We start from the raw sequence: 25,356 nt of genomic DNA, 5'->3' as shown, positions 1-25,356 counted from the left end.
TAAATAATAAATGAATCTTTAAAAACAAAAACAAACTTTGTAATCAAGGAGGGGTGGTGGTGATCCTAGCCACCATACCCTAAAGCCAGAATAATTGGATTAATTCAGGGTAGCAGAGGTACAGGAATTGATGAGTCTGTACAGGGTATGTGAGAAAAAAAAAATATGGTCCCTGAAGGGTGCTTAACAAGATTCCCTACAATGGAACCCATTGGTCCTGTCTCTTTATGACAGTCCTTTGCACATTTTCTCTGATCTCACATTCCTCCTCACCTTCAAAGACTCGATTGTGGCTTGCTTGTAAACCTTTTCTCCGAGTTTCTTCTTCGGGCTATTCTGGATCCTAGGTGTTCGAATGACGAATTTATCCATTGCTGGGGGTTCGACTATCTTCAGGTGCTTGAGGTGTATTCTATTCAAGAAAGAGGGTGAAACTTCAGTAAGATTGAGATGTGTGTTCCCAGAAGTGACACGCCTGGATTTTCTAAACACTCCTGAATTATGGAGGCTTCTGGATCATATTTACAGTAAGTAAGATTTCTTCTCGAAAAAGGAACTCTCTTCTGAAAAACTAAAACTATAGTTACGTTTACTTCCTGGGTTAGGTTCTTAGCTTCCAGAAGGGCACGCTATGGAGGGAATAGGATTCCAATACCCAGGATAATGGGGTGACTTGTGAAATCCTTTTCCAGTTTAGGTTGAGTTATGTCGGAGTTAAGGTTCCATTGGGCTCAGTGAACCACTCTTTGCAACCACCCCGCGGCAGCCCCAATCCTAAGAATTACTCTACGGCCCACAACAACCATCTCCAGACCCCGGAACAATACAGAAGCAGCTCCAGAAACCACTGTTCTATGGTCAGAGAACCCCAACCATGACCATGAGCAAGGATTTCATCCTTCCCTTGCCCACAGCACTCAGAGGCCTGGAAAGGGGTTAGCCAATCACAGCTCGACGTGAGACCCACCGGGAAAATCAGCCTGCCTACAGCTTGGTCTCTTGACCTCTCGAGACCTCCGGCCCGGCCACGGCCACGGCCACGCGTCGTAACTGTTTGTACACTTCTTCCCGGGCCCAGGTCCTCGCCGGTGACTCGCAGGAACTACACTTTCCAGAAGGCACTGCGAGGCGCGCGGAGGCCGTGGTTGAGGGAAGCAGCCCCACCCCCTACCCCCAGCTCGCTCCAAGCCGCGGAGAACTACAGGCCCCAGTCGGCCTGGCACGGAGAAGAAGGCAGGCGCCGCTCTGAGCCCAGAGCTGAGATGGTTGGCTGGGTCCTCAAGCCCGCCCACGAGAAGATTCCTGTCCCAAAGACAGGCCGGGAGGCGGCACCTTGGGCGGGCCAGGGCGGAGCCGAGGAGCTCTCGGAGGCGGAAGCGCAGGCCGGAGGGGCGGGGAAAGGGGTTGGCCCGGAAGAAGGAGAAACCCTGAAAAGAAAACAGCAACAATTCGAGCTGCTGTGACAGAGGGGAACAAGATGGCGGCGCCAAGGGGGAAGCTTTGGGTCCAGGCCCAACTGGGGCTCCCGCCGCTGCTGCTGCTGACCATGGCACTGGCCGGAGGCTCGAGGACTGCAGCGGCCGAAGCGTTTGATTCGGTCCTGGGGGACACCGCGTCTTGTCACCGGGCCTGTCAGCTGACCTATCCCTTGCACACCTACCCGAAGGTAGGTAGGGCCCAGCGATACCGAGTTCCCCTCATCCCTCGGTGCCCCAGCTCGCGTCTTTCCACATCGGTGTCAGCGCCGGGACCCTAGTGGTGAACCTGCGCTTCAGCTGCTCCCCCCTCGGCGTAGCTGCAGTTTTCCTTGCTCCTGCTGTAATTGCCGGAAGTTTGTGCTGCAGGACTGGATGATAGGCTGGGGGAGGATACAAAAATGAGAAATAGGCGAGCCCTCGGGAGCCTGCGGGACCCCAAGGCTTGCTAGGGTAGATTGAAGATGAACACGAGGTCTTGACCTACTAACAGCGCGGGGGTGGGGAGGGAGGCGCGGATGCACGCGTGCACAACATATTGCCTTCCAGCCCGGGTTTATTGCGCGCCTCTCCGGGAAGAAGCGCGTTCTGTTCCGCGAGTAGGAGAAGCTGACAATTCCTTTGTGGTCTAAAAGTGTGAAGTCAGCCTCAGTAGTTATGAGACACACTAGAAAGGCGGACTTCCTGTCTGTGTTGAGTGAGTGTGTGCGAGACGCTGCCGCTGGGGACTGGATGCCTTTGTGAGGCAGCAGTTAGGGGGTCGGTCTTCAAAAAAAATAAAATAAAGTAAAATAAACATCTCTCAGTGCAGAAGATAAGGAATCCGTGGAGTGGATCAAGAAATTCGACTGTTCTACTGAAGACCTATACTACGTAGCTAGGGGAGGGACCGATCCCTACCCCTGGTCCCTCCCCGCAGCCGCTGCCTAGTCTTTAATTTTGCCTTCTTAAGTTGTTTTTCAGTTTCTTATGAATTCTGTTTACTCAACATTCTAAATTGCTTGGTGATTCTCCCCACCCATTTTCCATATATAATTAGGGTTTATACCCCTCCCCACCTGGCTTTGTGAGGGCTTTCGCTGATGCTGGTGGACAGCCTTAGGGAGGAAGAGGGATTCTGTAGACTGCAGTCAGTAAAGCTCTCTTCATCCAAAGGTTCTACACAAAAGTTCTTCAGTACTGATTGGCCTAGAATTAGGCTGAGGTTTACTTTATGTTTTGTTAGTGTTTGGTTCCCTCTTTTAAGGTTTTCCTAGCAAATTTGAAGCGTAAGCCAGAATACCAGGAACATAAATAGTTTGAAAGATATAGATACCAGGAATCTTCAGATATTTCTTGGATGTGTTTGTTTTTGAGACAGGATTTGCCTACAGTTCAGGTTGGTTGTTAAGTCTCTTGTCTTCCTGCCTCAGGTTCCCCAGTGCCGCTGGGTTTACAGACATGCATCATCCCAATCAGATGCCTTAGGCATTGTAATATTCGCTAGTTGCTAATAGTTGGTATGATATTGATAAGTCATTTTCACTAATTTATTAATGCTGCTCCTAACCAGAACTCCAAATCATTGGCTCCCTGTCTGTCCTGAGCTTAAGTTTGGTTTGTTTTTGAGACAGGATCTTGAGTTGGCCAAGAACTCAAGATAGTCCCCCTGCCTCACTGCCTGAATTCTAGGATTATCCACAAATTTTAGAATGTTTGCTTGAGACAGTATCTTGACATACAGTCCAAGATGGCCTCCAACTAACTCCCTGTTCTCTTCCCTCCATTCCTAAGTGCCAAGGGCTGAGATTATAGGCTTGTCCACTGCACCCAGCTCAAAATTTACTCTCTTACTGGGCATGGTGGTGCACACCTTTATTAATTCCAGCACTCAGGAGGCAGAGGCGGGCAGATCTCTGAGTTTGAAGCCAGTCTGGTCTACAGAGTGAGTTCCAGGACTGTCAGAGGTATACAGAGAAATTCTGTCTCAAAAGCAAAAACAACAAAAAAGGAAAAATATAAAAAAAGAGAGAGTAAAAAGTTAAAGATCCTAAAACTAGGAAGTGGTAAAGTGGAAATTGGGTCTTCAAGCTGGCTGCCCTATGCTGTTGCCAACAAAGAATGAAGTTGCGTTACAGATACTTACTTCACTGGTTTCTAGAGGCCCTCACTGACTTTTACTGTGCATTGCAGCACAGGCAAAAAGTGGTGTGTTAATAAGTAAATGAATTATAAGTTTCACATTGTCTCTCTTCATCTGATAAGTGGCAGATAAAAATCTCATCTTAACGACTTTATAATTATTTTAAGGGCATAAGAGTATTATAAAGACATAGAGTAGATATTCTAAAATTAATATATTTTGCCCTTTGTTCTCAAAGATTTAGTTGTATGATGTCTGGGTTCAAATGTAAGGAACATAAAGGCATATTGTTAATAACTAGACTGTGGTCAGTTTTTTACAGGACATGGGCTTCAGAACCCTGCAAGCCTGCAGGCCATTCTGACTCCACTGTTAACTGTATTCCTGCTGATCAATTAATTTCTTAGAATTTAATTTTGTAAACTGTAGGACAACCACATGTTTGCCGAGCTAGTATGAAGATTGAAGATAATTTGATGCTTTCAGGGCACTGCCTAACACAGCCATAGGTAGCTATTTCTTCTCATACTGTGCAGTTGGGGTTGTGCACATTTGCATTTGTAGTACTGAGAAAGAGAATACTTAAAACCAGGCATGCAGCTCATGCATGTAGTCCTGCACTTGGAAGGCTGAGGCAGGAGGATTGCTGTGAGTATGAGGTCAGCCTGGACTGCAGAGAAAGACAAGTTACAAACAACGGTAGCCAAAGCAAGGGAAAATTGACTTGGCTAAGTTAACAAAGGGTAAGATGTATATGAAAGCTATCTAGGTAGCAGTGTTGTTAAAGGACCTTGAATTACGTGGCTGGTATTCATTATGATGAGAAGCACCCTTTACTGTTCTGTTAGGAGATTATGTTTTCTGTAAGCTTGTCAGTCACTTGAGATGCATAGAACTGAAATGTTTACCATATTTGAATTTATATTCAAATACCATATTTGTATTTTGTAAAATACAAAATACCTGAACTAAGAATATGATTTTTTTTTTTTTTTTTGCTTTTAAAAAATAGTATTTTTATTTTATGGGTATGGGTGTTTAGCCTGCGTATCTGTCTCTACACCATGCAAGTGCAGTGCTGGCAAACACCAGAAGGAGGTATGGATTTCTTGGAACTAGAGTTACAGACTGTTGTGAGCTGCCATGTGGATGCTCCGAGCTGAGCCTTTGTCCTTTGGAAGAGCAGCCAGTGCTCCTAACCACTGAGCCATCTCTCTAGCTTACTCTTTATGGGTGTTGTATAGTACATTAAATGTTAACATACAGCCTAGCACATTGTGAGTGTTTATTTATTGACTATATTATTAGTGCAATGTCTACCAGTACAACATAATATGAATGTATAATGTTCCTAGTGTGTAAGATTAATGTGACAGTATTCTTATTTACAATTTAGACAAAGCTGAGACTCAGAGAGATTAGTAACTTGCCCAAGGCTATACAGAGTAAGTGGAAAGGCTGAGCTTTTGGAGTTGATTCTTGACCCACTAGACTCTTCAGCATGCCATATGGTTTCCTGACGTTGGTTCTGGATATCTTTTGGGGTTGGTTTAACAAAAGGAAGCCTATCTGAGCTGGGTGTATTGGCACATATGAGCAATCTCAGTAGTCAGGACCTAATAAGATGGGGATTAAGGGTTCCAGGCCAGTTTGGGATACAGACCAAGCCCATCTGAGAGTAAAATGTTATCTGGTAGAGTTCATGGTAATGAGCTCTTTTCTGTGAAGTATAAGGAAATATGTGGCGTTCCAAAAACAGGAGCAAAATTCTGATAAATAAAATATAGTTTTTGCCTTAGCAACTAATGCAGGTAGAACCAAGGTCACAAAATGTACAACCTCCAAAGTTGAATAATAAAACCTCATGTAGGACTTACAGCCATCTCTTCATGTGGGTTACTGCTGCTGCGTTAGCCTTACTAATTCTTCTGCTGTATTAATAACTGGAATATGTGCATGTTTTTTCATTAGGTGCCTGACAGTGTGTGCACAGAGGATCACACATAAAGTGACAAGGACATTAGTTTTTTTTTTTTCCCAATGCTGTATTTATCAAAGGAAAAACAGCTGGTTGATCTCACTGTTTATAGTCTCATTATGCACTTAACTATTTTCTAGGCGAAGAACTCTTCTAAGAAAAAAGAAAAAAATCTTATTTTGATTTTCACACATAGCTTTCAATCCTTGTAGTTATTATTTTCTACTTTTAAAGCATATTACTATAAAAGAGAAAAATATTATTGTGATTGTTATTATTACTAATATTTATTAAGCACCTCATGTGTCTCATACATTTTGGTAAGATTAACGGTCTCCCGGAATAGTGTTGTCTTATTTCATGATGTGAAAATTTGAGATTTCAACAGGTAAAGTAACTTGCACAGGCTTTGGTTTTTGTTTGTTTGTTTGTTGTTTTTGTTTTTTTACCAGAAAAATTTGATTCTGGTCTAGCTGATTGCAGTAACTGTTCCTGAATGTCACCCTGTGGCTCTTGTTTGTATTCTCAGTTAAAGTTAGCCAATTAAAAATTAAAATAAAAACCCTTGGGGCCGGAGAATGGCTCAGTGGTTAAGAGTACTTACTGCTCTGGTAGAAACCCTAGGTTTTGCTCCCTGCGACTATGGCAGCTCACAACCTCCTGTTACTCCAGTACTGGGGTTCTGCTGTCCTCTTCTGGCCTCCCCAGGCTCCTGTATGCACAAGGATCTTGAGTTCTCACATAGGCTCCATAAACATACATACAGATTTTTTTTAAAAAACACTTTTAAACATATAAAAATCCTTCCACATGAGTATTTGTGTAGATACCTCATCTTTGCTCTGCCGTTTGCTCTATGAAGCTGCTCCTGATACTTTGCTGATGAGTCGATGGTTATGTGCTTGGATGCAGCAGAAGCGCCAGTGACCCCTGGGTGCTTGCTCACTCCTTCCTGCCTTGTGCAGGATTCTTATTGTCATTCTTAGTTCTAGTTCCAATTTTTTTCTACCTGTTTGTTGTGGCCACAGAATATGCAAAAGGGGTGGTATATTTAGTCACTTGGCTTTTTTTCTTGGAATCTCTTTTAAAATAATGAAATAGGGACTTGGGATGTGGCTTAGTTACTAGGTTCTCAATATTCAGCATTACACAAACCAGGTGTGGTAGAACAGGAAATCCCAGCATTAGGAAGATAGAGACAGGAGGATCGGAAACACAAACTCAGGACCTGGAGAGATGACTCAGGAATTAAGAGCACCAGCTGCTTTTCCAGAGAACCCACATTCCATTCCCAGCACCCACGTGGCAGTTCACAACTGTCTGTGATTCCGGTTATAAGGCATCTAATGCCCTCATTTGGCCTCCATGGGCACTGCATGTAGGTGATGCTCAGACATGCTTGCAGGCAAAATACATAAAATAAAAATAGGTAATTCTTTAAAAACAAAAGTACAAGGTCATCGTTTATTGCACAGGGAATTAGAAACTAACCTAGTGTGTGAGAGACCATGTCTATACCCGAATAATTTAAATTAGAAACTAAAACTTTGCCCTTTTAGTACAAAACTTATTGTATGGTTTAAAACAAACACTAACTCTCTTTTCTAATTGACCTTTTTTTCCCATTTGAAAGAAACATCTTATTTTTTGGTAATCTTCTTTGTTCTTGAACTTCCCAGGAAGAGGAGTTATACGCATGTCAGAGAGGCTGCAGGCTGTTTTCAATTTGCCAGTTTGTAGATGATGGAATTGATTTAAATCGGACCAAACTGGAATGTGAATCTGGTAAGATACTATGCTAATGACATCATAACTTTGGGGCTTTCTTTGAGTTGAGTTCTGCTTTTTCAGTATTTTTCCTAGAAAAGACAGACATCCTGTTTAAACTAGTCACCCACCATATTGTAATTATAAAATTAGAGTTCAAATAGATGCTGCTAAAAATGTCATGGGCTTTAATCCATCTGTGACCGAGACAGTGTTTATTTTGTGCTATGGATAAGATTCCTTTGTTTAACCAAGTATTCTGTTTAGACAAATGCAGAGGTAATTATCTAACTCATAATTCACCACTACCTTTTCATGAATAGTATAATTTCCCTAAGCCTTTCCATCAGTCAGCTGGTTGACATAGCTCCAAGGTTTTTACTGAATCTGGCCTTTGGCTCTCAAGTGTTTTAGAGTATTCTTTATCAGTCACGCCAGTGAAAATAGCCAGAGGCTTTGTCACCACTTAACTACTCTTCTTACTTTTTGGTGAAAGAGAAGTGTTTAATAAAAGAAATTTACAATCTGGACACAGGGAACATTCAACTTTGTAAAGAATGGTAATGGAATCTTGTCTTGGTGTCTTCCCCCAGGCCCCCTGCAATGTACTCCCTGTGGTGGGACACAGCTGTTCCCTGAGGAGGCTCTCACACACTATTGTGTGACATTGTGACTTATTTTTGTGGCTCAGGCTCCTCCTTACTGGCAGTCTTTGTATATTCCTAGTGCCCTGTTAGCTGATCTAGAGCCTCTGAGAAGGACCTTACATACCTGAGTGATGAGCTGTCACTTCACAAGAAAGAAATGGGCAGTGAAGGATGTAAGTGTGTTCCACAAGGCCTTTTAAGCTGCTGCTTGTCTTAGGAGTGCTGAGGATCGAACCCAGGACATAGAGCATGCCAGGCCACTGTTGTGCCTCTGAACTACAGCTCCAGCCTATTTCAGCCTTTAAAATCCCCATTTCAGAACATTTTCTAGTTCCATTTTCTTAGAATTTAGCATAATAGACTGATTGGTTTAGTCCCCCTCCCCTTGCCATATTGATACCTTTGTTTCTCAACTGAACAATCCTAAATATTTATATAAATAACTAATGTACATTGTTACATTCTTATATTAGGTAATAGTCTTTCCATTTCAGACTTACAGAACTCAAACTAGGCCTAGTGGTACAAGTCTGTATTCCCAGTTATCTGGGAGGTAGAGGCTGGAAGGTTCAAACCTTGTCTGGACTACAGAGTGAGTTCACAGCCAATCTGGGCAACTTGGGGAGACCTTGTCTCAAGTAAAAAAAGAGTTAGAGATATAGTTCAGTGGCTGGACGCTTATCTAGTTCATACAAGGCCTGGCGGGGGAGGGAAATGGGGGCTTGGAAAAAATCAGTAGTCAGAGGTTTAGTCCCTCAGCCCAGATTAAGGGCTACTTTCAGTGGCATCAGAGGATATCAGACTATTTCTTCCCTCTCCACAAACTTGTAGCTGTGAGGATACCTTATGTGAATGTCATCATACAGCCAGAGCCTAGGTGTGAAATTAATAGACTTGTTCATCAGACATTGAACTTGTAGGAGAGAGATGAAAGAATTCTATTGTTTTCTGCTTTTGCCAAGTTTGGCAGCTCATGGAGATGAAATACTGAAGAATGTCTTTGTGTCTTTCCAGTCTTAGAAGTACGCCAGATCTCTCTCTTCTGCAGCCTTTGTCTTTACCACCTTTCTCCTCTTTCTCAGAACTTGCTGTTTCCTCTTTCAGCGTGCACAGAAGCGTATTCCCAAGCTGATGAACAGTATGCCTGCCACCTTGGCTGCCAGGATCAGCTGCCGTTTGCTGAACTGAGACAAGAACAAGTAAGAGACAACACTGCCTTTCCAGGCTGCCTGCTTATGTGCTTCAGCGTGGGTTACGTAGTCGTTGCCAGCCTGGTCTTATTTCACTGTTAGATTTTCATCTTACTTTCCATCCATCAAAATTATGTTTGCAGATGGAAGTTACTGGAATACTTTCTAAAAATAGTTTTCTGTAAAATATTATATCCATAATCTCACCTTTTTTTCCTCACAGTCCAGTTAGATACCTCCATTTTACATGTGCAAAAACAAACCCAAAAAACTCTAAATTGGCTAAGAGGAGGTGATATTGGAGTCCCTCTCTCTATCCTCTTTGCCGCTGCCTCGGGTCATCAGCATCATTTGTCGTCTGTAGTGCTCAGTTAACTTTTAGACTGCTTTTCTATGTTAGACTTTTCTAGTCCTTTCTTTACCCTGGGTCTGGGTATCTTTCTAAGTGGAAGTCCTACTTTACATAATTCAGTAGTTCGAAATTATATACAGGGTAGAGTACCAACTGCCTCTCAGAGATTATCTCCCAAGAGCCTCTACAGTGTTGTCTCTGAAAGTTGCTCTGTCCTGAGGAAAGGATGTTAATTTTTATTTCTGTTCATTCGTTCATTCATTCATTCATTCTGGTTTTTCGAGAAAGGGTTTTTCTATATAACAGCTTTGGCTGTCCTAGAATTTGCTTTGTAAACCAGGCTGGCTTTGAACTCACAGAAATCCATAAATCCTTTGTCTCCCAAGTGCTGGAATTAAAGGTGTGTACCACCATGGCCTGCTGGATCTTAAGTTTTAGGGAAAAATGTTTTTAATTAATTATGTTTTAGACAATAATTTTTCACTTTTGTGCATAAGCATATAGTCTGTGTGAAGCTCAAGATACAGTGTTTACAACTCAGAGAGTGTGTTTCTGTCATTTGTTCTCAACACCTATGCAGATGCTTCCCTGGGAGCATTGCTGTTTCTCCACTATGCAGCCAGGGTTACTCATATGCAAGGATATGCAAATGATTTTGTTGTTAATGTAAGCATATAAAGCTTATCTTTCACTATATGATATTCCATATGGATGCATCATGGTATCAATAGCCCCTTGTTTGGGGGTTGTTTGTTTGTTTGTTTTTAGGCAAGATCTCACACAGTCCAGGTTGGCCTCAAACTTGGTATATAGATGAGGGGTCCTTAAAGCTACTGATTCTCTCTTCCCCTTGATTTTAGAAATACAGGGTTGAGCTGTCACACCCAATTAAAGCAGCCTCTTGTTAGTGAACATAAAGTTCCTTCTAATATTTTTCTTTTATAAGTGTTGTATATTTCATACATTTGTGAGTATATCATAAAATAAGAACATAGGTTTAGAATTGCTGAAGTTTGTGCAGTTCTAATTTTGAAAAATAGAGCAAAATTGTCCTCCATGGAATTTGTTATATTTTTTTAATTTGACAAATAATTCACATATTAAAAATCCACACTTCTAACTTCAATGAATTTTAGAATAAATTGCAATTGTACAACCATCATTACTATCTAATTCCACAGATTTTCATCACCCCCAAAAAAATCTCACACCCACTAGCAAATAGTTTCCTTCTCCCCCTCACCCAGGTTGCAGTAGGTTTCCCTCCTTTCATATGCATGCTGCCCTGTGCTAATCTCTTTCCTAATTGAAGTATTTTGATTTAACACAGGTGTACATTGATGATTAAAATAGATATTGTGATTAGACATGCTTGTAATCTCAGCTTTCAGGATGCTAAGCCTGGAGGATTGCAAATGGGAGGCTAGCCTGGGCCACATAGCAATACCCTATCTCAAAAAATAAAAACAAAAACACCTGGTCGCTGATCTCTTTAAATTTGTAGCCTCAATAAATACTTTTGAGTGGACTTGTGATAGGTCTTATAGCTATTACATGGGAAAACTGGACCCTGAGTACAGATTTTCTTATTTCAAAAGTTGTTCTTTGCATTTCAGTAGCTCTTGGTGGTGTGTCTCCTGATGTCAGATGAGCCAAAGCTATCCCTAGAGCTCAGTAGTCTGCATCCCAAGTTTGTGCTCCAGGGTCAGAGCCACTTAGTAAGTTAAGAAGTCAGAACTGGGGTTGAGTGAGGTTGTGCCAGTTGATGTTGAAATCTTGTCACCAGCATCCATCACTTAAATTAATACTGTAGAATACCTGTCAGCATTCAGTGCAACCAAGTCTCATATTTCCTGCATACATTTTTGTCTTTGATGTTCATTAAGTTATGATTTCACCTCTTGGGAATGTTAAGGATAAGAATGATAGAATTTTTTCCTTTCCCATTCAAATCTGTCTTCTGGTGGTCCATATTTAATGAGATCTTAAGAGTTTCCGTCTTCTGGGGCTTGATTCAAAACCTATTATACTGATAGAAGTCATGAGTGAATTTGAGTAGCCTGGGATGTTAGCTTTCCCATAGTTAACTTGCATCAGTAACAGAGTGTAGTCTAATGCTGATGATTGTGACTGTTGGTGAGATTATCTGTAACCTCCCCCAGCAAAATGTGTTCTCTTGCATACACACATCATAAATAATATATTTATTACTTAAAAGTTTTTGTTTGTTTGTTTAGCTCATGTCCCTGATGCCAAGAATGCATCTCCTCTTCCCTCTGACTCTGGTGAGGTCATTCTGGAGTGACATGATGGACTCTGCACAGAGCTTCATAACCTCTTCATGGACTTTTTATCTTCAAGCTGATGATGGAAAAATAGTTATATTCCAGGTGACAACTGTCTTTCACACATTGACCTAAATACAGCAATAGTCAGTGTCCATGTCTTACATGAGGGTCTTGGCATAGAACCATGTAATCATTCACCTAAATATTTTTGTCAAATGCTGTTGCTTAAGTGGCCTTCATGGAAACCCTGAGCAGCAGGACACAATGTAATTACCTGTCCTTCTGTCCCTTGAAAGCCTTACCTCAAGCTTAGTGGTTATCTGGTCTTCTTGATTTTATAGTGACTAAATTGGCCAAATGAGAAATTTAGATGGGAAGGTAAGAATCATATACCTTGAACATAAATAGTGGCATATAACATAGACACTAGAAAAGGCATTAATGACATTAAGGGGAAGTTTGTCGTAGTTTTCCTCTAACTGCCTGTATGTGGTACAGATGCATTTGCCCTCTAGGAGGTAATTTTTCTCTTGTCTAATAATTGGCTGTAATAAGATGTTAACAAGTGCTAATATAGAAAGTTATATACAGTTGTACCTGTGAGTGATTGTTCCAGGATTCTGAGGATGATAATATTTGGGATGCTAAATTTCCTAATATAAAATGACATTACATTTACATATAACCTAGAAACTCCTTCCCTGTGCAGTTATGGTCATTTAACAATGCAGTATTCTCGACCTGAGATGGCTGTAGTATTACTAGGTGGTAATGTTATTATAGCATTGCTGTCAGTTATCTGAAAAGTCAGAAAGTGCATGACTGCACTTTAAATCACCCCTGAGTTGCTTGTGAAATCTGCACAAATAATTGTTATAATGCACTGTTTAATGATGACAGAGATGCCTATGCACACTCAGTACAGACTTTCTCCCATGATTAATTTACTCATATATATGAAATGCAGTGACATAGAACCCGTGAGTATAGCGAACTGACTGTGTTGTCTGAAATCTCTAACCAGTTTCACGTGGCTGTACCACTCGTGCTTCTAGATGAGGAAGCTGAGCATCCACCTTGCTTCGAGTCATGCTGCTGGTTCCTAGTGATGCTCAGCTCAGACTTGGGCCTGTTAGGCTCCACACCCATAGAGCACCCTAATACCCCATTTCCTCCATTTAGTACGTTCCTCATATATATCAGTCAGCAGGCTATGTTGTGACACTGTCTTGCTCTCAAGCAGTAAGCTACAGCTTTTAAGTGTTATCGCTAGTTGAGTGATTTACTGTATGGCTGCTTTGTGATTCTTAGCATTATCCTCAGTTTGGGGCCTTTGTACTTAACTTGATGGCAAGAAAACACAGTGTCTTCTTATATTTTTGGATAAGTTCTGTGTCCTAAAGCTACTTACATAAAAACATCTTCAGAGGATGAGAGATCACCTCTTTCTCTCAAGTCTATGTCAGCTTTGAGTGTAACTTGGATGGAGAAAGTCCCTTTCCAGAGGCTCAAAGATAGGAGGTGTGGAATGCATGGCTGTAGTGTATCGAATGCTTAGAGTTAACAAAAGAACAGAATGCTCCAGATGAGAGAAGAGATCGTATGTATAATCTGTATTTGGTTAAAATATATTATTATAATCAGGATAATATGTAATATATATTTGGTTAAAAATTTAGGCAGGCTGCTAAATTATTTCTGATCAACTGAAATTAGAATTCATTTTTACCAGATAAATAATATTGAAGTATTGTAGTTGATGTGTTTTATCTGATATGTTTTATCATTTTTGTGTTGATCATTTGTGTTTACTTTTTTTTTCAATTTAAATGTTGATAGTATAGATGGTATATTCTAGAACTTGTTACTAAAAACAATGTCTGAGGTATAAATGACGTAATGCTTTCATCACCATTTTAGTCTAAGCCAGAAATTCAGTATGCACCGCAGTTGGAGCAGGAGCCTACAAACTTGAGAGAATCATCTTTAAGCAAAATGTCCTGTAAGTTTTATTCTAAGTAGATGGATGAACCTTAGCTGTCAGATCTGTTGTAGCTGCCTACTCTGACTTCCAGTGCACTGGGTCTGGTTCCATCTACCTGGGGGTTTGCATTTCTAATGAGCTTCACATCCTGATAATGCTGCTAGCATGGGGACCATGCACTGTTCTAAACACTGTTTCAAAGCTTTGAATGTGAACTGACAAAGTAGTGGGGGTTTTTCCCCAATAAGCCAATAGTGACACTACCTTGAAAGTATGGGTTTCCTATTCTCTTTTTATTTCCATGCTAGATATGAATTTTAAATCATAGGACATCAAACATCAGGCTAAAGCAGTTTACCTTTGAAAATGTTCTACCTACCATATTTTACTTATTGATATAGTTGACTTACTGATTTTATTATTGAGTGGGAATGAGTAGATAATGCTAACAGACGGTTTTGATTAGGATAGAATAAAACAAATTTTGTTACTCGAGTTCACATGTAATTCAACAGAAAATATCAGTATCAAAAACATTTGATTCAGGCATGATAACACACACCTTTAGGCAGATGGCTGTGAGTTCAAGGCCACCCTGGGCTACAACAAACAACATTTAAAAGTAAGGCAGGAAATTCATAATATGGTAGAATACTTATTTGGTTTTGATGGGACAAAGGAATTTTAACACATAGAATGTGTCAGATTACACTTACAAAACCTCCCTGCAGGATGTGCATGTCTGGAAGAGAGTGAGACAAGCATTTAGGATATTCATACAACACTTGTGCCTTCTTATTTCAGATCTACAGATGAGAAACGCACAAGCACACAGGAACTACCTTGAAGAGGAAGAAAGTGATGGCTTTTTAAGATGTCTATCTCTGTATGTATTTCTTCTTAGGATGCACACAAAAGATAAAGTCTGGTTCATTCCAGTCACTCTATTAGTTTTAAATTAGAAGTTTAATAGTTAAAAAAAACCCTGAATATTTTTCAACTTCCTTTACAAACTTGTACTTTTGAATAATTAATCTGCTGAAGGTAATATGGCTACTACTTTTTAAATAGACACATACTTACACAAATATCTAGGATATGGTATGCTAATTTAATACATTTATGCCTCATGTAATGATCAGACAGGATAATTAGCATATGTATCACCTTAGACATTTACATTTCTTTGAAATCACATTGAAAATCCTCTCATAGCAATTTTCAAACACTACATTACTCTTAACTCTGGTCATAATGTTGCACAATAGGACAGACATCCCTTTCGTCTCACCTGTTGACCAGCTAACTTTTAACTAGAAGTTTATTCTCTAGAAGTTTCTGTGTATAAACATGGGTTATTATAACATATCCTATATTTGGTTAAAGAGTGTCAGGAACAATTCTGTATATAATGGACAAAGGAGTCAGGCTGGAGAGCTGTGAGCAGGAATTACAGGGCCAGATTAGGGCAGTAGCCAGGGAAGTCAGGATGCCATGGTGACATCTACAGATCTATTTTGCTTTGCGGTGGAGGTTAAGGAAAAAGATGTACTTGAAGATGAGCCCCGGTTTTCTGTCTGTACTAATTGCTGCAGTCCAGATATCAGATCTGTCCCCACCCATGGAAGTGAGTTCCTTAGGTCCAGGAGAGGAGAGCACGCAAAGGAGAGTGAATGCTTTTTAGTAACATCATTTCTTACTGTTACTTTTTAAACATTGGAATATTTAAAATTTAGCATCAAAGTAGAATTGCATGCTTTCTAGAAGTCTACGTCTTTTAAAGTAAACATAAAAATATTTTATTTATTTGATTATGGGTGTATATGCCACAGAACCATATAGAGATCAGAGGACAGTTCTTTCCCTTTACTATTTAGATTGCTCAGTCTCCAGCAGCCCACTTCCCTCTTTTGTGGGGAGACAATGAGTGGCATGCCATTTCCTTAGGCTGTGGCAAAAAATGAATGGATCACTGGTGATCCACAGTGTAGGTCTTTTGACCATGAATGAACGTGTGAGAATTAGGGATTGTCACAGACTTGAGAGTCCTAAACGCCTCCTCCGTAGCCAGCCTTCGCCACTTGTCAGGTTCTTCATTTTCCCACCCTTTATCCCAGTCACGTCCATCTCATTCCCCATCACAGAGTAGGAGAGAAAGAAGGATAGAGAGGAGAGAGAAATAGAACTCTGTGAATGTAATTTCTTTCCTTTTGTTTCTTCTTTAAACTACTAACAAACTACAACTACAACCACAACCACCCCCTGAACAACCACCAACCACCAACTCCTCCTCTTGGGGCCCTAGCATTTCCCTCTGGAAAGTTTGCAGAATTCCAAACATCACATAATCTCAGAAACTGTCTGCAGCTGGCAAAACCATGCCTTGGCTAGAACATGAGGCAAAACAAATGATCCTTTCATAATTTACCTTAACTTTTAGGGATATTTTCTTAAATGAGTATTATTGCAATAGCCTACAAATTAAGAAACATGATGTTCAATTTATAGGATATGTGTGTGCTTTGTCTAATTTAGTAATTAGAATGTATTCTCCAGGTTTGGTGATCCAAACTTGCAATCCTAGTGGGGTAGGAAGGCAGGAGCTTCAGGCCAGCCTTATCACATACTAAGTTTGAGGCCTGATCTCCATGAAGCCTGTCTCAAAAGTAAATAATTAAAATGCTCTTGACAGTAATGTGATGGGAGTTGTTTGTGGTGTTGTGGGTTTGTTATTGTTGTTGTTGTTTTAGAATAGGGTCTTACTGTATAGGTCTGACTGTCCTAGAACTCACTATGTAGACCAGGTTGTCCTGGAACTTAGAGATCCATCTGCCTCTGCCTCTGGAGTGCTGGGATCAAAGGTGTGTATCACCAAGCCCATCAGTTTGAGGAAATTTTATATACATAGTAGAAAGTCTCTATGTCTGATTTCATCATTATTAATTATTATTGGAATAGTTATTTAGCCGCGCTACAGACATTTTAGAGATAAAGAACATTAAATCATCCTATAAACCAGATGTAGTATATCCTTGTAATAAATAATTTTAAAGACAAGGCAGAGTTTTGCATTGTGTGTGTGTAAGGCACTGTGACTGATTGTTGTGTTGTTTTGCAGTAACTCTGGGTGGATTTTAACCACGACTCTTGTCCTCTCGGTGATGGTGTTGCTCTGGATCTGTTGTGCAGCTGTGGCTACAGCTGTGGAGCAGTATGTCCCCCCTGAGGTGAGTCTCATTTTAACCCTTGGGCTGCTTGAAGCCAGAGCCACATGAATAACCAACTTAAGTGCCCGTTTAACTAGAAAAATAAGGCCCTGCTGATAGAATGAGAGATTTGATGGGTTTACTCTGGTGAGGTTGGCCCGAATGAGAAGCCCAGCCGCAGTGGCTCCCACTGGGCACTGGCACATGTGTGCCGATGGGCTTGAGCACAGCACCCTCACTGCTGCTCAGAGACTGAAGAGGACTGCTGGTACTGCTATCTAAGCTGGATGTGGGAGAGGGCTTGTGGAGCCACTTAAAATTCTGAATTGCCATAAATACTGTTTTAGAAACTAGGAAACCAGTCTTGATTCTGAGTTTCTCTGTTCTGGTAGCTAACCTCAATGAGATTATGACCTTGTTTCTTAGTAATTAAAATTTAACTGGCTCGAGAAACAGTTGTTAAGGTAAAGGATATTTGTTTGGGGAAAAGCTATAATTTGCTGATTCAACTTAGTTTCCAAGAAAAGAAAGTTACTTATATAATTAAATGTGGGATACTGTCTGTTGACATCAAATCCAACCGAAACAAGCAATAGTTCTGTGTGTTACACACCACAGGAGAAGAGCAAGGAGGGAAATGCAGTAGAATGTGTGCTGAGTCACTGCATGGTACAGCAAGTAAAGGCCCTGGAAACTGGGACAGGATGCTAACTAATGCCAATGTCGTCCTTTAAGATTTGCAGAGTGTTTGCTTGAATGTCAACCCAGTGTCCAGCAATATCCTACTGCGTGATTTTCCTCCTTCTTGTTTGCTTTTTGAAACAAGTTCCAAGACTGGCATTGCAGGCCAGCACTACCATCTGTGGCTCCTTTTTATTTTAATGTTATGTGTATGGGTGTTTTGCCTTTATGTATATATGCACACCGTGTCTGTGCAGCACCCACAGAGGCCAGAAGAAGACTGGATCCCCTGGAACTGGAGTTACAGATGGTTGTTAGCCACTAAGTGAATGCTGGGAATCAAACCCAGGTCTTCTGGAAGAGAAGCCAGTGCCCTTAAGCACTGCATTGTCTCTCCAGCCCCCATGCCTGACTCACAGCAGGTCTTATTTTATATATGAATAGGCAGCCTTAGAAAATCTAGGTAATGTTTCTGTGATTGCTTAGCTATGAAAGCAGTGAAGATGGAGTGAAGTCCTTGGGAGATGTTTGTTTTAGGCTTTCAGTCTAACTCCAATGCCTTTGATCTTTTTGTCTGGCCTGGAGTCATAAGCTGGGCCTTGCGAGCTGCTGGACTCAGCACCCACTATGAGGCTGGGAAAGTGTCCCCCTCTTGACAGGTGTTTCATGCTTTGCCCTCCCTTCTCCTCACTTGATTGGGAAGAACTTATTGGGATGGTCTCACATAACAATTCCTCCCATTCAGATTGCTCTTTAAAGATACATTTTATGTGTCTGTGTGTGCCTTGAGTTTATATGCTCTGTGTGTATAGGAGCCCATGGAGGCTGGAAGAAGGCATTGGATCCCCAGAACTGGAGTTCAGGTGGTTGTGAGTGGGCGTGTGGCTGCTGGGAACTGAACCCAGGTCCTGTGCAGTAGAGTTCTTTCTCAACTGCAAAGTCATCTCTCTAGCATGACTTGATTTCTCTCTTTTGTTTTGATTGTATAATTCCGTGAGACAATTTCTCCATTTTTTTAAGTTCTTTGGGGATCACCTCACTTAAAGTGATTTAGTTTTCTGTTTTCCTTCTTTTATTTTATATCTTAAAATTTTTTTAATTTAACTTAATTTTATATGTATGTGTGTGTGCCTGCTTGTCTATAAATGCATATAGGACCTACAGTGACCAGAAGACAGATCAGATCTCCTATGTAGTTAAAGGCAGTTCCAAACTGCCCGTTGTGGGTGTTGATAACTGAACCCAAGTTCTGCAACAGCTGCAAGTACTCTTAACCACTGAACTGCCTCTCCAGACCCTGCTTCGTTAGTGTCTTATTGAATGTTAACAGCATGAGAAATTATATATATTCGTGAAGATCTCTCTACTGATGTTAGAATGTTTGTTTAAAACAGTATGACAAGTAACTTGTATGACAAGTTAGACATCTGTATAAGTCATCTTCTAACTGAACTTAAGGTCATCTCGGGCTTGGTCACTTGAGACATCTACCAAAACTCCAGAACAAAAGCTCTCGATGTGACCATGTTAACTTCTTTTAAACCAAAGCCCATTTACTTGGTACTCATTTGTTCGACTCTAAGGATTAAGTTAGGATGAATGGGAACACTCCCTCGGGCCATGTACAGAGGACCGAGCTCATCCAGAAACATTCTCCAGTCTCAAAGATACAGATGGAATTTCTCAAACCAAATATCCATAGATGACTTGTGTGTTTCTTTTGTGTGCTTTGTGTTTTAAGACTGTATCCTACTGTGTGGCCTGGCTGGCTGGCCTGCTGCTTGCAGGGCCTCCTTCTGTTGCCTCCTGAGCACTGGAATTCACTACCATGCAGCTCCAGGGAGTGAACTGTTGCCTGGAAACTTAGGTGGAGAGATTCTTGAGCGCCCAAGTTAATCGTGTGTGCTAATATTTTTTTTTTACAGAAGCTGAGTATCTATGGTGACTTGGAATTTATGAATGAACAAAAGCTGAGCAGATACCCAGCCCCTTCTCTTGTGGTTGTTAGGTCTCAGACTGAAGAGCATGAGGAGGCAGGGCCCCTGCCCACCAAGGTCAATCTTGCTCACTCAGAAATCTAAGCTTTTTAAAAAAGTGTCGTCGACACGTAAACTTCCATTCCTCATAGAGCTTTTTAAAATGGTTTCATCGGACATAGGCCTTAAGAAATCACTATGAAATGCAAATAAAGTTACCCAACTCTGCGAAGACTTTATTTGCTGTGACTTTACCTGTATTTTTCTAGTCATTTAAGATGGACATTGGGTTGTATTTTTATTTTACTAATATCTGTAGCTACTTTGTTAGTTGCATTGGTTTTGGTTTTTTTTCCTCTCTTAGCCAAATTCTATGAGCTGATCATTGTCACCCTGCCCCTGCCATGACCCTGTCAGTCATCTCATTAATAAGCTGAAAACTTAGGATGTGATGCTTCTGCCTGGAAATGGCCTCCAAACTGTACTCTGAATTATAGCAGAAAATGTTATTTAATGACACTACATTTTCGGTTGTATTGAATTGAAATCATTAAAATTTATTTGAATAATTATGTACTGAAACTTGAGTATTGGGCTTTCTTGTTCTTCCCTCTCACCTTTTCCCAGTGCAGAGTCATGAGTTGCTTGTGTCTGCTGTTCTGGGGCAGGTCGATGCTGCGGTTAAAGCAAAAATGACCTTCTCAGAAGTGGCATTGGATGTGATTTTTAGAGAGAGAGAGAGAGAGAGAGAGAGAGAGAGAGAGAGAGAGAGAGAGAGAGAGTGTGTGTGTGTTTTGGATGTGGGGACATTTGCATGCCACAGCATGTGTGTGGAGACCAGAGGGCAGCATTCTTTCCCTTACCAGGTTGAGGTGGGTCCTGCTGCTGCACTGTGTATACTCCAGGCAGGCTGGCCTGAGAGCTTCTGGCTTATTCCAGGAACTCAAATGACAAATTCAGGTTGTTGGGGTTTTGAAGCTAATGCTTTGGTCCCTCAGCCATCTCTTATGAAGTCCCACTTGATGTGGTTTTTGCACAGCTTAGAATTGAAAGAATTTTTCCAAAGGAGCTATTTGACCTCTTTAAAATTGCATCAAGGTATTTTTAGAGAAAATGGCATTTTAACATTAGACTTCTCCTGTGATGCAGAGTTAAGTATAGATTTCACTTGGTAGAAACTGACACTGTTGCCCTTCCTTTACCATCAGTGATAGAGAATTCTTATTTTTTTAGATATTTATTTTCTGTATATCAGTGTTTTGCCTGTATGTGCACACTTGTATGCTTGCTGCCCACAGAATTCAGAAAAGGATATCAGATCCCTCAGAACTGGATTTACAGAGACTTGTGAGCTGCCATGTGGATGCTGGGAATCAAACCTCAGTCTGGAAGACCGGCCAGTGCTCTTAATGCTGAGGCAGGTCTCCAGGCCTAGTAATAGAGACTGAAAACAAGAGCAATATCAGATAATGCCTTACACCAGAGCTTAATGTGGTTCTGAGTCACCACACAGGAAATGTTAAACACCTTTGCTAACCAACGTCCTTGATCTCAGAGCTGGGTGGCAGCTGCAGTAGAAGGCTGTCTGTCACTAGAAGGCCTCTCACTTTCTGTGGCAAAGTTGTCAGGTTTCTCTTAAGTCAAGAAAATACAGCTGACAGCTAAGCAGGGAAGATTTTGGTCACAAAATATAGGCTTTGTTTTTAAGATAGTGTGTCTTGATTTGGAAGACAGAAGACCGAGGGCCAAGTCTCAACACATTGTTGTGGGGGCATTTTACATCTGAACCTGGGTAAGCCTGCACTTGGGAGCATCACTAATTCTGGGAGGAAGTGGTGGCCCTCTTCAGCCTGGAGGGAAGGAGGAAAGTTGGGAAAGACCCAGGACCGTGTTAGGCAGTGGGCATAGTATGCTTAGGCTGAGAGACAGGCCAGGGACTGCAGACTGTTGAGCAGGTCAAGCTAGGACATAGATATGAATAATAAAAGACCTTGTTAAGCCTCCATCCTGCACATAATGGAGAGTCATTGCATAGATGTTAAGCCGAAGGGTCTCCTTGGACATTGGGTCTCAATGATTCTGAGATAGCAATGTGGAGCAGCCTGGGGATGGGAGCAAAGGCAGAGGCAGCCATAGCTTAGCCCCATTGTTGGTTGGTTTGTACTGTAGACCAAACCCAGGGCCTTGTTCATGTTAGGTAAGCTCTGCAGTATAGCTGTCCTAGCCCTGGGATTTCTGAGGCAGCCTCTGTGTAGCTCAATCAAGCCTTGAACCAGATCTTCCTGCCTCGGCCTCCTGGGATTCCTTACAGGTGAGTGAGCACCTTACTCCAGACTAATTTTTATTAAGTGAACTACAGTCCTGTTCTCTTTACTTACATTGTTTAGACTTTGTTCCCTGCAATGTTGGTGTAAGCCTAGGACCCCTGCATTGTGGTCACAGCAGTGTGTGACCCAGATCAGCAGGTCTCAACCTGTGGGACACAGCCCTTTGGAGGTGGCATATCAGATGACCTGCATATCAGGGATTTATATCACTGTTCATAACAGTAACAAAACTACAGTTATGAAACAGCAACAAAATAATTTTATGGTTGGGGGCCCACAACATGGGGAATTGTAGGAAAGGGCTGCAGCATCAGGAAGGCCGAGAACCACTGCTCTAAGTGAGGCCAAACAAAGGGAACACAGATCCAGCCACAAACTGCTTCCTGTTGGGCTGAGTTTTCAAGCCACACTGTCACATAGTCAGCTTACCACTATGTTCAGTTGCACGTTCATGGGGCAGGCTCACCTCAGCTGCCCTTGAGCCCTTCTCCCAGGCTTCCGGTTGCTAAGCATCCTGTCATCCCGTCCTGTTTGAGTGTCATCAGCTCCGATTACCTTTTTAATCTTTCCTTAACCATTAGTGCTACATTAGTCTGGGTTTAAGGTGTGGCTTGCAATAAAGGCTGAGACACTGGAGACTGCTTTGTCTTCTGTGGAGACCTGATTTGTACAGTTAATGTGGCTTCCGAGGCACAGCCCCTACCTCACTTGAAATTCCTAATGATGAAAACCATTTTCACGTTTCACTGCTAAGTGTGCTTCTAGACCTGTTAGTAACTGACTTGTTTAGAACAGGGACGTTCTGTTGGGGAGTGTGTGTGTGTGCATGTGTACCCCCAGTGTATCCATGTGTAGCGGTCAGAGGTCAACATCAGTCTCCTCTGTCGCTGTCCACCTTATTTTTAAGATGTCTCTCACTGAACCTGGAGCACAAGTCCAATAAGCTGGCCGGCCAAGCCCCTGAAATCCTCTTCCCTCTTTGCCTCCCCACATGCAGCACCACACCCTACTTTTTATTTAGGTGCTGGGCATCCAAACCCAGGTCCTCTTGCAGATTACCTACTGAGCCATCTCCCCAGACCCCTAGAACAGGAATTCTTAAGCTTCTGTGCCACAGACATTTTTGGAGATCTTATGGCATCTATGGACCCCCTCTCAGAATTATGTTTTTGTAAACATAACACCAAATATGAAGGCTTACAGGAAAACTAATGCTAATCAAAATGTTTTCAGAACTTTGATTTAGTAATGTATATACATCTATTCATACAAAATAACATTGAAGGGTAATTGTAAACTTCTGTGATCTCAGAGTATTTTTTTATTACTATTAATTGACATCTACTGCAATGTGGGCTCTAGTGGTGATGATGTCACAGGCCTGCTATACTTGAGTTCAAATCTAGTGAACCCTGAATTAGCTTTTCCCCCAACCAAGTTCATCTAGCCTGGGTCAAGGGGTGATCTGAATTTTCTTTGATATGTTAAGAGTAAGTTGTTGTAGTTTGCTTGCTCAGTTCAGGTTATTGGATCGACCTGATTTGATTGGAAAAGAAAGATTTTGACCAAAGCGTGTGGTGATGCTTTCTGAAGGGCACCATGTCGCTTTCCCCTGGGGCACCACACCTCGTAAGTTCATAATGTTCAGCCGTATGGACTCTAATAAAGTTTGCAACATCTGAATGAAGCAAGTATCTAATTAGATAATTCATGGTAGGTTTTGTTTATTGACACCCCTTTTAGAAGTCTTGTATCTCACAGGATCTGTCTTCAGTCTGCTTTCTCGGCTGAGCTATTTTGGTGGCTGAAGAATCCTTCTAACACCCATGTAAGGAAAGCAGATGGACCAGACCGTCTCCATCTTGACAATGCCGTCTTGGGGGGAGGATGCGGTGACGTGCTATAATTCCAAGGCTGTGAAAAGTACCTAGGAGAGCAATAAATGCTGAGTTGGGGATCAGGCCACTGTTCTAGACAGCTAGATGCAGCTCCCTCAGACTCTAAGGCCCCTGTAATTGAGGTACCCATTTAGTTTAGATGCTTCTAGTGCTACGCCCCAGCTCTCAAGAACATCTCTCTGACTGGAGACAGATCAAGGTGCTCAGAACCCACAGAGGGCAGACTTACTCCATCCTGCCCACAGCTCGTGTGTTCTTACCCCATTCTTCTGATGAGACAACTGAGGCTTAGAGAGATTGCTGCTGTTTCCTTAGATAGTAACTTGCCAGAAGGAAAACCAGGGCTGTCCAACTCAAGCCAGGTGTCCTATGTCCAGTGGGTCTCTCCTGGCTTCAGCACACTGAGATGTAGCCAGAAGCTAAAGTATGTAAGGAAAGGTAAGACCAGAAAGGAGGTGTGATAGCCAAGGATCCCTGGAAGGAGGCTTACCTAGCCTGGGCAGGGAAGACAGGAAAAGTAGAGGGAACCTGCACAATTCCTCAAGCAGGTGACCAAGCACAAGCCAGCAGAAGGTTACAGCCCATATAACAAGCTGTTCAGATCAGGGTTGATGGTTCCTATCTGTTACTCTATCTTTAGGGAACTGAGGCAGGTAGACCACCCTTCACCTCCAAACACCTCCAAACAAAGGAATCCCTTTCTACAATGTCTGTGAGCTGGGCTTAGGGTTCAGCTTTCTGAGTTTCCCTGACCACGAATAAGCTGTTCCTTAGGGCCAGATAACTGAGATATCCTGCTTGCCCTGGGGTGACGTGGGGTTTTCCACCATGCTGGCCCTTTGGGACTCAACATGCTTGGGTCCCATTTCCTGGCTGGCAGCCAGCCTATCCCAACAGTCTACACCTCAACTATAGGAAGAAAGGACCTAGAAAGGAAAAAAAACTTCATTTCCCTGCCTCTGGGCCCCAGCTGTGGGCAAAGCCTGCCTTTTATATTCTGAGTAATTGTGCCATTGCCAAGTGATGATGAGATTATGTGTGATGGAGCCCCAGAAAATATATGTTCCTACAAAACAGAAAAACTCATAAGTCAATAAGGAAAAAAAAAAACACTTATTGAAAATTGAGCAGCCTCTGAGCAGTGAACAAGCATCCACTAGAGATGAAAACCCTCAAGACACTGCCTTCTTAAAAGGACCAACAGTGGAGGGGGGTGGGCATCAGGCTCTGGTCTGTGGTCTGAAAGGCAGGCCTGCCTGTGGGAAGGGGTATAAGGACGTTTCAGCCAGCTGGTCTGCAATCCTGGCTCTGTCCTTCAGATGAGAGCCTTGAGCAAGTAGCAAATGCCTCTAGACCTGTTCCCTCATTTGAAAAATGGATGGGATAGCTTGTCTCCATGATGAGGAAGACAAGGTGGGTTAACTTACAGAAAGCATGCCATACAGCAGATGGAAAGTAAGTGCTC

General features: G+C 41.9%; 2 protein-coding genes across 2 annotated transcripts in view; one reads left to right on the top strand and one right to left on the bottom strand.

The window, feature by feature from the left end:
* Positions 1-1,122, bottom strand: part of Tceanc2 (transcription elongation factor A N-terminal and central domain containing 2) — a 38,676-nt gene extending 37,554 nt beyond the window's left edge. Inside the window, exons 1-2 of the mRNA XM_034502325.2 lie at positions 968-1,122; positions 274-412 (exon numbers count right to left, since the gene is read on the bottom strand). Of these exons, the coding sequence (XP_034358216.1) occupies positions 274-372 (99 nt within the window). The 5' untranslated portion in view covers positions 373-412; positions 968-1,122. The remainder of the gene's footprint in view (positions 1-273; positions 413-967) is intronic.
* Positions 1,123-1,134: 12 nt separating this feature from the next.
* Tmem59 (transmembrane protein 59) lies at positions 1,135-20,248 on the top strand. Its single transcript, XM_034502324.2, has 8 exons — positions 1,135-1,666; positions 7,255-7,360; positions 9,094-9,188; positions 11,769-11,921; positions 13,740-13,821; positions 14,608-14,689; positions 16,922-17,030; positions 19,616-20,248. The coding sequence occupies exons 1-8, from the start codon at positions 1,478-1,480 to the stop codon at positions 19,769-19,771; spliced, it is 972 nt and encodes a 323-aa protein (XP_034358215.1). The 5' UTR covers positions 1,135-1,477; the 3' UTR covers positions 19,772-20,248.
* Positions 20,249-25,356: the final 5,108 nt, after the last annotated feature.

This window comes from Arvicanthis niloticus, chromosome 5 (assembly GCF_011762505.2).
Source record: "Arvicanthis niloticus isolate mArvNil1 chromosome 5, mArvNil1.pat.X, whole genome shotgun sequence".
NCBI lineage: Eukaryota > Metazoa > Chordata > Mammalia > Rodentia > Muridae > Arvicanthis > Arvicanthis niloticus.
This window is presented reverse-complemented; position numbering and strand designations above follow the sequence as displayed.